The following is a 14,453-nucleotide window of genomic DNA, read 5'->3' on the forward strand; positions in this document are numbered from 1 at the left end:
AGTTTCTCTTTTACCTGTTTCTCAGCCACTTCTCTCTCTCTCTCTCTCTCTCTCTCTCTCTCTCTCCGCACTTGAAAAACTAATATTCCATGGAAAAACTTTCATGACTCCCAAACATGGCGTTAATGTTTATCATATCACCGTTTCAATGGGATAAAAAATTAAACAAAAAAGGGGGAGGGGGAAGTCATGTTTCCAGTGTAACTGAGCATTTTGTTTTAAGAAGTTATGATTTTAAGAGGAATGCTAAACTGAAGGCTGCCCTTGCAAAAACCAGCGACAAGCGAAGCCCTCACTGGATCCACCTCAACACATAGCTTTTATTATTCCTTTACTTTTACCTTTTTCAGTGTCGTTATAAATGCAATATGCTGAGGAGGATCCAATGAGGGCACCCTTGTGGCTGGTTTTTGCAAGTGCTAGTTGTTGCATATTTGAAAAAATTGGGATGTACAGGGAAAATTCCTGAGGGATACTTATTTTAGGAAATGGTGAGCTCAGAAATCATATATCCCATAGTTGTTTGACTTATCCAATCCAGTCATTTTATAGGTTACGGTTATGGTTAGGATTATAAGTTATGGTTAGGGTTATGATTTGTAGATGTTTAAAATGGATGGCTAGAACATGTGGTTCTATAGATTGAATGATTATGATTATGGTATGGAGCTGGTTTGTTAGGAACACCCTATCTATGTGAGGTAGGGTAGTATACAATGAATGGGTTGGATGAGTCAAACTACTACGGGAGATGGTGTCTTCTAAGCTCTAGCTCAGAAACCACACCCCTATTTTATTTATATATGACTCCTTTCTACCTTGGCCAAATGGCCGGGTCCTGCAGACCCTCCCAGATCCATTATGGCATGCTTTTTTTTTTATAGAAAGAAAGAAAATAAGGAATACATGTTTTACAGAACCAAATGAGAATGTAATGCTGATTGCTTGGGGAAGAAAAAGAAAAACGGGTGCTAATGTAATTTTTGTATAAATCACTTGATCTGTCAAATATACACCAAATCTGTATATTTTTCTAAGTTACATTTTTATTTACAGAAAGAATGAAAAAAGGAAGTGTTCTAACTACTCAAAAAAATTAAAAATAAAAAGAGCGAAAAAGAACACCACAGTTCAATATGTAACACAATTTACAAGCCTATCTACTCTTTGAGAAAAAAATTCAAACCTCTCATACTGTGAAAAAGATAGTTGGCGAATTTGTTACGAATTTTTCAGAGCCCTTTTCGCTTTCCTCGAGAACTCCCTGAGTAATTCCTTGTCGGAGAATGTTAGAGGAAGATCTTCGTCAATAGGATCCTTCTGATAAATTAGTCCGGCAGGTCTTCCCTGGTTTTTTGACGGATCGGAAATGTCAGGTTGTTCATCGACATCAGGGTCTTCAGGTATATCATTATATAGGTGTTTGAGTATAAACAGAGCGGTGTCTGGATCCCGCCAATAGCTTCTGCGCACTCAATAACACCAAATAATAAGAAAAACCAACAACAGATATTTTTATCCACTGATCTTTTCAAAGAGGGGTAGCTTCCCTATTAGAGACGGCATCTAATAACAAACAAGAGAAAGCACACAAAGTATAGGAGACCAATGTTTTCAAAACATCAGAGCTTTCTCTCATGATTCTGGTTAGTTTCTTTCAGTAGCACGTTCTGTCAAGCAAATACTAAAAGGGCAGTGAAAATAAGATCAAAAGAAACCCTAATAAACCTGGTTCCCTTTTTGTTTGTTAAAACATGCGCAGAGTTAGAGAGAATCTGTTTTTTTTTTTGAAAGGTAAAATCTGTTTTTGTTCTTTGCTCTAGGCTTTTGTTGGGAACCCAACAAAACCCACCAATTAGTCATTTACAAGATATAAATCTAAACGCATTAGCAGAAAAAAAGATCCTGATATTTTTAGAAGTAAACTGAGCAAATCAAGGAAGCGACTCGACACAATGTACGTGTAAAAATAGGACTAGGACTTGGGAGGTAAGGAAGTTGTACTGAAGGGAGAAAGGCCAGGCATTGAGACAACAGCAACTCAATTGGCTCACCCTTTAGGATTGGTCATTCAAACCACTATTTGATGGAGGGGTCAGCCACACTCCTCAACAGCATGATCTGACGTGCTAAACTACTGAACAGAGAAGTTTCTTGTATTATGAATCCTAAACGTTTCATTTGATCTTTGCTTATAAATTTCTCATTTCATCTTGCTTTTTAAAAGGGTTTTTCCTTTCAGTAGAATCTAGAAATAAATATTAGACCTTAACCTAACAACAAACCTAAAACAAAATAAAACTTCAAGAAACCTGTTTGCTGTTTTGTTAAAACATAAAAAGTAAAACACTAAAACCCCTCAGCTAACTACTAGAAATTTTCTAAGGTAAAAGAAGCAAGAATGGCATGTTTAGATATGATGAAATTTGTTTCCTTCAAAATTGAATTTTGTGATGTATGGTAACCCATTTTTCCAGGATTTTTTTTCAATAAAAAAAACCTTGGAAAGGAAAAGGCCCCATGATATAGCTGTGTTCATTTTTCCTGGAAAAATTTTCACTGAGAGTTTCTTTATGAAAAAAAAAAGAGCAAAAGAAGTTATGTACCGATTTCTTGCCATATATAGCCATATATACCGCATGTGCCCTTTTTCTTCAAGTTTTATTGAATGCGTATTATATGTGCATTTATATCAATATTTTTTTTTCCTTTTACCAATAACTATTGTAATTTTCTTACATTTTCCCTTTCTAACTTAATTTGATCAATTCCAAGTTCACTAATTTCTGTCTCTCCTGTTGGAGGTTCCGCGTACGATAGAATAAAGTTCTCTGTGGTTACTTACGTGTGGGAACCTATTGCTGATATATATGCATGCTCGAACGTTTTATCCTGCATAATCAATTGGCAAACTTGAGTCAATGAGATAAAAAAAATATCTTTGCAAGATTAACATGTATAAAGCAAAAACGGGAGATGCGAACAGTGCAAAAGATAAAATGAATCTGAACTCATCAGGGCCACTTGAGATCCCACTTAGTTGCCAAAAGGAGTAGAGAGGACCATGTAATGCAAACCCTAGGCTCTGATAAAGAGGTGCCGACAGAGGGAAAACATGGGCTTGAGAGTCAATGTGCAGTCCACATGAAAATGTAATTAAACAGTAGGTAAAAATAGAAAAATTGGAACTGTTAAAAGTTTCAAACAAAGGAGAATTAATATAGAATAAGATAATATAACAAACTGAATCACACACTGCAAGGAGCACACATCTCCTTATGCTCCTGATTGGTTACTAGATATCAAATAGATCAGATGAGACCCTCCAATCACGTGCCACGCCAGAAGCTTCCTACACAGAGACTCCAAGAGAACTACATAGGATTCTCATGTTATGACATTGATATTCTCTGGTTTATGACATTGATTCTCCTATGAAGATTTTACGGTGGTCTAGAGCAGCAACGGAACCTCTTGGACCTTTCTCATAACATAGGTACTCCATGAAGCTTCAATAGTTGCCCCTAGTGTTGGGGGCTCCATGTGAAAGCAAAGATCCCACATAGGAAAAGTGAACGGATGTGGAAGGGCTTATAAGTTATAAGGACTTAGGCACCCTCCCCTTAATGAGTAGCTTTTAAGGGTGAGTTCTAACGGGGTCCAACAAGTGGTGTCAGAGCCGGGACATGGTAACCCTGCTGTACCCTCGAGGATGGAGAAAATCCCTTCGGGAAGATCTCGTAGTTCCCATGTTGCTTCAGCGTGGAGGGCGGATTGTCGAGGGTTCCACACGAAATTTAAAAAAAACCCACATCGGAAAAGTGAATGGATGTGGAAGGGCTTATAATGACTGAGGCACACTCCCCTCAACAGCTAGCTTTTAAGGGTGAGTTCTACCCGGATCCCAACACCCAGAACCCAAAATTGGGATCAGCAGGATAGATAAAAAATTCCACCATGTCTTCTCGTCTCAGAATTGGTATTGTTGCTCTAATTCTATGAGCCTTTATTCTTCTTTCAAGCACTAATCCTCTCCAGCATATTGCTGCATTTCAAAGTGTGGAATCTCAACTATTACATCAATTTATTTTAAGGCTTTCTATTTCCAGAATTAAATTTACTGTTCTAGTCGTCATCTGCAAGTGGATCCCATGTATCTCTATTTTAGTTAAGCACTATGGATAATATTCTTAAATACGTTTAAACTAAAAGATCACTGTCCACCTTGCATTCAGGATGGGTTTCAAGCAGGAACTGAGGGAGCCAATCGAAAGATGCATCCTTCCTTCACAAACTACCACCGCTCAAGCTCAAGTAATGAACTCTCATGTGGCAGACTCAGATGACACAACTAGCATGATTCCTATAGTCAAAGATGTTATTTCAACCCAAAGTCTGCCAAAAATATCCATATTAAAAAATGAGAATAAAACTTCTTGGCATTACATATAACAATAAACTCAAACGTGTACCAATGTTGTCTTTCACTTTCATGGTCTTAAATTTCCACTGAAATCGCCACGAAACAATCGAAATGTTTCCATTTCCATCCCCATTGAAACACACTGAAACTAAAACGTGTAACAAAAAACAAAGCCAACAGTATATTAGTGGTATACTATGTTAGCATGTGTGATGTGTCATATAGTTATATTTATATTAATTGCATGTGAAATGTGATGTATTATTTATAAATATTAATATGAATTGCATGTAAAATGTGGTATGTACTGAATTATCAAACATACGGGACAACTTATATCTCTAAGTGTTCGATGTTGTTAAAGCATTATGGATCGTTGTCTTGCTTATGTGATGGTTTTTAACTGCATTTGTGCTTATTCTATCTTTTCCTGGAGTTTCATCTTAAAATTCTATCAGTTGCATATGTTTCCATATGTTCCTATGATTTTACAGGATCTCTACTGGAATTTCCAATCAAAACCAAAAGCGAACTTAAATGAAGTTTCAATCATATGAATTGACTAGAAAAAATAATACCAATCATCAATGAGTCTTGTTGAATAACATGTATTAGGAGGTGTATGTTAGAGGGTATTGTTGTTATTGTACATCACTTGCCCTATATGGGCCTATATATACAATATATCCATGAAGAGCTCTCCAGTGGAGACTTTCCATTCTGCACTCCTCTTCTTCCTTTCCTCAAACCCTAATCTCATTTCTAACATGGTATCAGAGCAAAGATCCTTTGGGAAGGGGTAGAAGGAAAGAAGAAGAGTATCTCCACGCCTCTCTCTCTCTCTCTCTCTTTCGTATCTCTGTTTGCCTTTACGTGTTTCCTCTTTTGTTTTTCCGAAGATCTCTCCTCAAATCTCTCTCTCTCAGTATTCTCTCTCTTTCTTGCCTATGTCACGAATGTCGTTCTTGGGAATTTCTCGGCAAGGTAAAATCTCGGGATATAATAATTTTTATTAATTTTTTCGGGTTTATATCGAGAAATAAACGGTAAAATTAAAATTATTTAAAAAATATTACATTTAAGAAAAAAATATAAAATGAAAATATGTCTTTTATTAATTCTTCCTATGTCTTTTATGTTGTTCTTCAAAGGTGCACACCAAGTGTTTGATCAAATGTCTAAGAGAGGTGGAGTGCCTTGTTTGTCTTCCTTCCTTTGTCTTCTTCCAGGCGCACACCAAGTGTTCGATCGAATGTCCGAGAGAGGTGTGGTGCCTTAGTTGTCTTCATTTCGTTGCAAATTGAAGGTATTAGACGTTCAACTTGAGGGGGAGTGTACTCATGTAGTTCTTTGTGTCTTCTCTTTAGGGGGAGAGTTCTTTTTTTTCTTGATTTTGTCTTCTTAGTTATCTTTTCTTGAGGGAGTGTTGTCATCTTTGCTGTCTTTTCTTTAGGGGCAGTGTTGTCTGAGTATCGTCTTCTTGTGGGAGTGTTGCCTTATCTCTTTGTGTTGTCTTGATATTGACCTCCTTGCCTTGTCATGTCCGGGTTCATATAGTCTCCCCTGAGGGGGAGTATTGTTGGTGATTATGTTCTTCGTCTCCTTCGTCATGTGTCTTCTCTTTGTCTTGTCCGGCTTTATACCTTATCCTCTCTTTTCGGCTTTATGCCTTTTCCTCTCTTTTCCGGGCGATGGTTTCCATTCCCATCGTTCGTTGACTCTCTTACAGGCGATGGTCTTTTCCCGTCGACCTCTCTTTTCTGGGCGATGGTGTCCCCATCATTGGTTGGTTATCTTCTCCTTCCTTTTCTTCCTATTTTCAGGCGACGATGTTCATGCCGTCAACGTTGTCACCACATGATGGTTTTCCCCATCGTTGGTTAGTTATCATCTTTTCTCTTTCTTCTTCTCTTCAGGCGACGGTGTCTCCGTCGACCTTGTCTCCGATGGTTTCCCAATTGGTGGTTATCTTCTCTTGGTGTTGTGTTGCTTCGCCGATGTTCGTTGTGTGCACCTTTGGTGTGCCCTTTTCTTACTCATTGGACCGTTATTGTTCTTGTCATGGCGCCTCCATTGCTCGTGATATGCTGATCTAGTGATCTGTTCGCTATGCTCTCATTTAGGGGGAGGCCCTGTTTGATTGCTCTCGCTGTTGTGCTACTTCAAGGGAGCTGCTTCTTTTAATGGTTGTTGATCTCGATACAATTCACTATGGTCGTTACTACTTTTTATTATGCTTTTCATTATGTATTCACCACACCAGGTTGAGGAGTATTATACCAAGCTGGATGTGTGTATAAGCTTATTATACTTTTTGTTATTTGTAGTTGGTTGTAGTCTCCTTTGTAGCAAGCTAGAGTTCCATAGTATATACACTCCAGCTTGTGGGGGAGTGTTGAATAACATGTATTAGGGTAGTTTAGTCATTAGGTGTATGTTAGAGGGTATTGTTGTTATTGTACATCACTTACCCTATATGGGCCTATATATACAACATATCCATGAGGAGCTCCCTAGTGGAGACTCTCCATTCTTCACTCCTCTTCTTCTTCCTCTCCTCAAACCCTAATCTCATTTCTAACAAGTCCCAATTCGCAAGACAGAAATAAGCAAGCATCATAAAATCTTCTTGAAAACTTCTGAATCCTTCCAACTTCAAACTAAATGGACTGATATAGGAATTAGTAGGAAAATGGATCTAAAAGAAATATATGCACCAAATAATCTGCCTAATATCATGTGACTATAAAATGTTGAAGTATAGCATTGATATGAAAAATATATAATGTAATCAGCCATTACAAAAACAATAGCAATGGACTACTCACTTGAAGTACATGATCGACTCGACCATTTTCAGTTCCAGTCAATCTTTGCATCATGATGGATCCATATGTCCTTTCTTCTGGAACTTGAACATCTTCTATGGATTCTATATACAACATACAGAGTCATAAAACATCTTAAGGGAATACATGAAGGAAAAAATAGATAACCAACACTTCACATACCTTGCATGCTATTCTTATTCCTTGGTTGGAACACATTGATCATTTTCACCTATTGAAAAACCCCAACACTTAGGACACAGAAGTCCTTCACAGTAAATTGAAAACCAAATTCCTAAGTACCTTAAAACAGAATTATGAATATAGACACACACATATCTTGGCAGGTATGTTGAAAGGTTGGAATTGGTAAATCAAAAATTTGATACTATTAAACATAAAAAAAACCATGGGATATCTGAACTAATGGCGACTTATACATTTTACCTGTCCAAGTAGCATTTACTGATACCAATGTTTCGACAATGCTCAAACCATAATTCTCACACCTCATATGCACATACTTAAAGTTGTGTTACGTAAACAAGCCACATCTATTATCATGTCTCTAAATTTCAGGGTTAAAAAAATCCATTACTATGTCCTGTGTTCACATTTATAAAGCATAAACATGATACATATTTAGATGGGTATCACATTTATAAAGCATAAACACGATACAATAGCTTAGTATGAGAATTGTTCCTAATACTTGAAACAAATACCAAATCCAATAAGAATTTTTTTAAAGTAAACCGCATAATAAAATTAGCAATTGGCCAAAAGAAATTATCATACTTTCTCTTTTCTCCTTATATTACTCTTAAAATTTCTGCATATGCCTATAAAGTTTTCATACTTGATGTTCGAAATAGAACTGTCAATTATGAAATATCCGCATGCTCTAACATGTTTCCAAGAACATGTCTTCAAAATACCTTAAGAAGCAGTCATGGCATTTTTTCGAATGGCAACGAAATTTATAAATGAAATTGAGTGGCAAGCCCCACGACCGAGATGGTCAATACAGGAATGGAAATGGAAATAAAATGAAAACAAAAACAAAAGCCAAAAGAACCCAGGAAGGGCAAGCAAAAATCATAGGAGATCCTCAAGGAGGGAAATCAACACATCTCTAAACTCTCCTTAGATGCCCCTGTCCCCTAGCTTAGCTAGCCTATCGACATCGCTATTAACTGACTTCTTGACGTGATAGAAAACGTTTGAGCCCTCTACTAGGTCCTGTACTCTCATCAAAATAAGGAGCAAATCTCCATGGAAAGGCATGGGACCCCTTAAGCTATCTTATAACGTTAACGGAGTCTCCCCTTACTACCACTTGCGCCATAATACCTCTCTGGCTCTCTCATAGCATGACGCCCTGATGAACTGCTCTAACCTCCACCTCCTTGGAATAGGTGGTTCCTATGGGAACCAAGAAAGCCCATCTCATTGACCCACTCTCATATCGGAGAACTCCACTTACTCCTTCTGGCCCTGGATTCCCCGTACTAGATCCATCGAAATTAAGCTTCAAGTGACATGGAGTACGCGGTTCCCATTCATGTGATACCGTAATCCCCTGCAATAAGCTAAAACAAATCTCCTTCCACTCATTCCAAAGATCGAATGCATACACAAATTTGAAGCAGGGAAGAGTCTTCACCCAAGAAATAGTTAGGGAAATCACTAAAGAATAAAAAGCGAGCACTTTTCACAAAACCTCTAATTACACGAGCATTTCTCTCCTTCCCCAGAACCCATATCATAGCTAGAAATATAAAATTCCAAAGGATCTTTCCTTTTTTCTATAGGGCACTACAGAACAGCACTCCAAGAGTGATCAATGAGCTTGGATGGGAATACCCAAGCCATGCCAAATATACCTAATATTCTACTCCACACCTCCCTGGCCAGTTTGCATTCGATAAAAGTGTGATCCACTGTCTCACCTGCCTCAATGCAAAGGGCACAATGGTCAATAATCAACATATGCCAATTGTGCAGGTGATCCACTTCTTGTATTCTAGGAAAGAGATCCATCCAAACGCCCTTGCATTTGGAAGCTCCATACTTTGGCTACTCATGAGGCCACATGACAAGGTATTATCTGATGGTAGAACGATTTAACAGTGAATTCCCGAGCAGAATTTCAAATCGAACCCCTTTTATCTTCATCTGTCTACTTAATGTACCAGTTCTCTAACCTCTCAAGTCTGCTTCTGCTAACGGTTGGGCTAACATTTTTCAACTGCATCGTACTGTACTATGGGAGGGGTCCGTACCTCCTTTGGATAGATAGAGCCCCGTGCTCCTAATGTAGAGCTACAACTACTGCTATCATGGAATCCACAATCACAAATGAGTACCTCGCCTTCCAAAAAAAAGCAGCTGCTAATTGGCACTAATGTTAATGGGGACCATCAATCGAGGACTTTAGAGACTTCAACGACCTTCAACTTCATCCTCGATGTCATTGTCATCAAGCGCGTGCTAAACCACAAATCGCCTAGGTTTGACTTCACAAAGAGTCACCTCCTGAAGGAGCTCTGCCAAATAGTCTTCAGTCCTACTAAACTTGGCCACCCTAGGTAGCTCTCTATCAAAAAGAAGTTCTTCTAAAGGTCAGCTTCCAAGAATCATGACCTCTCTCCACTCGCCACATTCTTTCACTAAAACATCCTTATTCTCGGCCACTGCGAACAAGTCAGGGAATTGCTCCTTCAAAGGGGCCTCTTCACACCACTTATTGAGCCAAAACCTAATTTTCCCCCCCGAATGTAGTATGAATCCCGTCCCTTTTATGAACTTTTTCTTTGCCTTAGAATATCCCTCCAACCTATCTCCCCATCATGTCTAAACCAATCATCGGTAGGGGTGCAACTTGGGTTGGGCCCAACCCGAACCCGATGGGTTCAGCCCGATTTTGGATCAGGTTGGGTTGGCATTTTGGGTCACGACCCAATATACGATTTTGTCAATAAGCACCAGGACCTTCACTTTTTCTGGCGCTTCGACTTAGGACTAAAGTAGAACCCTCCTTCCCGCATGGCAGCTGTTTTGGTTGCTTCTGAGCTTAGACACAGGCGTATGATAGCCTTCCATTTTCAGAATTGAAACAAGAAACCGTCACGCTATTGTGTGCCGCCCTGGTCTCCAGGCTACACCTTCTGCCTACAACTTGCATCAACCTGATTTGGGGGTTCCGGCCAACATCTCCTACTTACCAGATGCGAATTAACAGCTTGAATCCTCCCATGATTGCTTTGATTTTTGACAGCATTCCGAGCTTCAGGTTGCAGCAAGTTCATGCGGATATTTCGGCCGTAACTCAATATAGGATTTCGTCAGTAAGCACCGGGACCTTCATTTTCTTTGGGGTTGAAGTAGAATCCTCCCTCCTGCATATCCTTGGCCAGTCTCGCAAGATCTGTCTGACACAAGATCTTGGCCAATTTTGCTTCCTACAATTCGGATATTCTCTTCTCACCAGGCATGAGGCAGGACCCCACTCACCTCCCACCATAATCATGTAAAGTAGTTTGCAAACTTGATGAGCCACAGCTCCAGTTCTGCAAAGGGAAGCCCAACCTTATTTCTCCAGAAATTTTTGAGGTCACCTGCATTCTCTTCTGTCCAGGGGATGATTTGCAGCTCAAAATATTCTATCTGATACACTATTATCATCCCCTAGAACTCGCTAGTCCCTCCTAGCCACGTTTATACAGTAGATAGCTTCCCAGAAACTCTTCCCACCAGTTTCCCCCATATTCCTCCCTTAGTATCTGGAATCAATTTTAATAACGGTGGTTCAGCCCAATGCCTCCCTAAAGGTATCTCTGGCATTTCAGGTAATAGAGCATCAATCTCTTCCCTGCGCGATCCGGAGTTCATCATCGATCCTTGATCTCTCTTCTTGGTACGTTCTGTTGCTTCTTAGTGACGAGCCCTGGTTAGGGGTGCAACTCGGGTTGGGTTCAACCCGAACCCGTCGGGTTCAACCCGAAAAAAGTCGGATCGGGTCGGGTTGGGTTGAGTTTGGGTTGGGTTGGATTCGGGTTGAGTTCTCCCAACCGGGGTTGAGTTCGGGTCAGGTTCGGGTTGAGGACTTGGGCAACCCGACCAGAGTGAAACCCAGCATTTTTTATTATTTTCTTATTTTAGCAAGCTTAAAAACTCGCGTTAGGTCGAGCCTTGGCGCAATGTTAAGGTTGGTCCATTGTGACGAGGTGGTCGCAGGTTCAAGTCGCGGAAACAACCTCTCTGCAAAGCAGGGGTAAGGCTACGTACATCTAGCCCTCCCCAGACCCTGCAATGACAGGAGCCTCTTGCACTGGGCCACCCTTTTTAAGCTTAAAAACTCGGGTTGGGTCGGGTTTAACTCTACTCGAATCGGGTTCAGGTTGGATAAAAGGGTTCCTCGGGTCAGGTCGGGTTTAACCTCGGGTTGAGTAAGTGGTTCTTCGGGTCGGGTTCAGGTTGGCCTCAACCCGACCCGAGGTACACCCCTAGCGCTGTTGTGTGCATAAGTAACTAAAGATTGACATTACAGTCTTGTGATCTCTTTCGGTGATTCTGGATTTTGTTAGAAGTAAATGGATTTTTGAACTAGCTAAACATTTCTCTAAGAGATAAACCATGGATTTTTCATTCTTACATGTCAGGATTAGACTTAGTCAATTTGAGCCGGGTAGATTCTTTCACCTTCTTCATGAAAATTTTCTAAAGGATTCATTAGCCGACCCCAACTAGTTTGAGACAAAGGCTTAGTTGGGTTGAGTTGAGTTTTATATGTCACATGTACAGTACTCTTCTCTAAGTAATATGATTTCTTTATCCTGAAAGTAATTACTAGCATGCCGTTTTATGGTCTTTCTAAATGATAGCATTCAGTTTTTACATTGGAGAGTGGACTGGTTTCCCAGCAATTAGGAAGTTCAATCTTTAAACCGTAGGTGCATTTTTACTGCAATTTCAAAAAATCTACCCTCTCTGAAAATAAATTTCAAGTTTTGAAAGTTTAACATGGCACCTACCCTCATAGAGTTTAAGTGACTGAAAACAGCTTGGGATCGGGCAGCTAGATCTTCAGTGAACTCCTGCATTGCATGTTAGAATAAGATTCAATCTTTCATCCAGCCAAAAATAATTGAGTGTTATCTACTACTGTGCAATAATGATAGTAATTTACCTGAAATCCAATATGCAACCGCCTTCCACCTTTGTGATAAGGTATAATAACAGGGCGTCTGCTGATGTATTCTTTACATATAAGCGGCTCTACTCTGTATGAAAGCCCACTCATATAAGGTGTCCTCACTCAAAATAGAACTTTTATAAACAAAAGAAATCAAGTAGCAACTAGCAAGGAGTGTGTGTGTGTGTGTGTGTGTGTGTGTGTGTGTGTGTGTGTGTGTGTGTGTGTGTGTGAGAGAGAGAGAGAGAGAGAGAGAGAGAGAGAGAGAGAGAGTGCAATGTCTGTATGTAAGACATTATGGTGTGGGCAGAAAAGTGTGCGGAAAAGGTGAAGGGCCTTCAACCCAGTTGAAGAAGATCACAGTCTTCTTTGATAAAAAAAAGAACCTTGGATCCACAAGGAAATAGGAGAAAAAGCTGAAATTTCATTCCATTAAAAGATCACATTTTTACACACACAAAGGTTCAATATTTATAGACTTCTTGTTTCCTAATTTCTCACAACTAAAACAGTAACTAATCCTAATCCAATAAGGATTCTAGCTTATCTAGAATTAGAAATTCTTAATTACTAAGAAATATACAAAAATAATAATTAGAAAGTGTCCTACATCACATTAGCATCTTGTCCAAAAAAATTAGAGCACAATTCCCCTTCTTTAGATGTACTGAAAATTTAGAAGCCATGGACATTTGGGTTTCCAGTTTTTCTTTCTCCAGGAAGTAAATCCATCATATCAATCGCAGACACCACCACCAAACATTGCCATCAAGGAAGCCATTGTCAATCATTGTTTCCATCCTTGCATGCAATATTGAGTTTCTTGTAGCCTAAAAAATTCCATGTTACAGGGTTTTCAGTCATGGAGAGGAGAAATTTAGCATCTCAAATCTCACTGCCAGTGTCCTCAAGGAGCAGGACAGAGGTTTTCATGGGGTATTGCAGTTTAGAAACTGCAGGGTTTTGCTCCAATTTTCTTCCACTAATGTAGTGATACAAAATCCTATAGAAAGTTGGACGAAAAGAGGAAGAGAGATATGGACTGAGAGAAATAGAGATCTTTTCTTTAAAGAAGGCGAGGTGATGCGTGCAGAAATAACTAAAGTAGTCATGACTTGTAACTTTTACAAAGATAAAGAGGACTTTGTAATTAAAGAATTTGGAGAAAATTATAATATGCCCTTGAAGAAGACACACTAACACTCCCCTATATGTGTATGTACATCTATAATTTGTGGATACGGACACGAGTGTCGCGTATCGACACAGACATGGAGTGTCGGACACGGAAAAAAGGACTTCCTAATTGAAGAATTTGGAGAAAATGCTAATATGCCCTTGAAGAAAACACACTAACACTCCCCTATATGTGTATGGACAATTGTACATACATATATAGATAAATCATTTTTCCCATCAGAAAGATACTGCAAACTTAAGAAATTTGCACCATCAGATGCTTGCAATACATAAAGATGTAAGGTTAAATAAAGTGATGTGGACAAACCTATATGCCACAGGATCAAAGGGATGAAAAATATTTAACATCTGTCGACAAGCTGGCATCTCTTCAATTATTCCTTCATCTTGCCAATATTCTTGCCCTTTACCTGAAAAAGTGATACATTTAATATTTCTGAAAAAAGTAAAGTCAATGCAATTAAATGCTGTACCAGACATGGAACCCAAATTTTAAAAATTTCAGAAGCAGCATAACTGTTGGCAAAAAAAAGAAAACTATCTACATGTACTACTTAAGTGAATATGGGAAAAGTGAACCAACCATCTATATTTCCAAATAAAGAACATGAAATATGAAACATAGAGCTGTGAGCAGGTCCATAAGTAGTTAAAATAATCGATAATCTCCAAACCAATTAAGCACATGAAACTATACCTTGGTTGCCACATGGCAATAGTTAGAATACTCAATAAACTCCAAACCAATTATTTTTGGATTCATCACGAGAAGAATCGTTCGTCGACCATTCTTCAACCTCCACTT

General features: G+C 39.1%; 1 protein-coding gene across 1 annotated transcript in view; it reads right to left on the reverse strand.

The window, feature by feature from the left end:
* Window positions 1-967: 967 nt before the first annotated feature.
* Window positions 968-14,453, reverse strand: part of LOC143864846 (phospholipase SGR2-like) — a 38,425-nt gene continuing 24,939 nt past the window's right edge. The window contains exons 15-21 of the mRNA XM_077375705.1: window positions 13,956-14,058; window positions 12,443-12,536; window positions 12,288-12,350; window positions 7,435-7,483; window positions 7,252-7,355; window positions 2,846-2,892; window positions 968-1,465 (exon numbers count right to left, since the gene is read on the reverse strand). Coding sequence (XP_077231820.1) covers window positions 1,222-1,465; window positions 2,846-2,892; window positions 7,252-7,355; window positions 7,435-7,483; window positions 12,288-12,350; window positions 12,443-12,536; window positions 13,956-14,058 — 704 coding nt within the window. The 3' untranslated portion in view covers window positions 968-1,221. The remainder of the gene's footprint in view (window positions 1,466-2,845; window positions 2,893-7,251; window positions 7,356-7,434; window positions 7,484-12,287; window positions 12,351-12,442; window positions 12,537-13,955; window positions 14,059-14,453) is intronic.

The sequence above is a fragment of the Tasmannia lanceolata genome, unplaced genomic scaffold (assembly GCF_043159265.1).
Source record: "Tasmannia lanceolata isolate RefF3 unplaced genomic scaffold, GAP_Taslan_0.1 ptg000054l, whole genome shotgun sequence".
Lineage (NCBI taxonomy): Eukaryota > Viridiplantae > Streptophyta > Magnoliopsida > Canellales > Winteraceae > Tasmannia > Tasmannia lanceolata.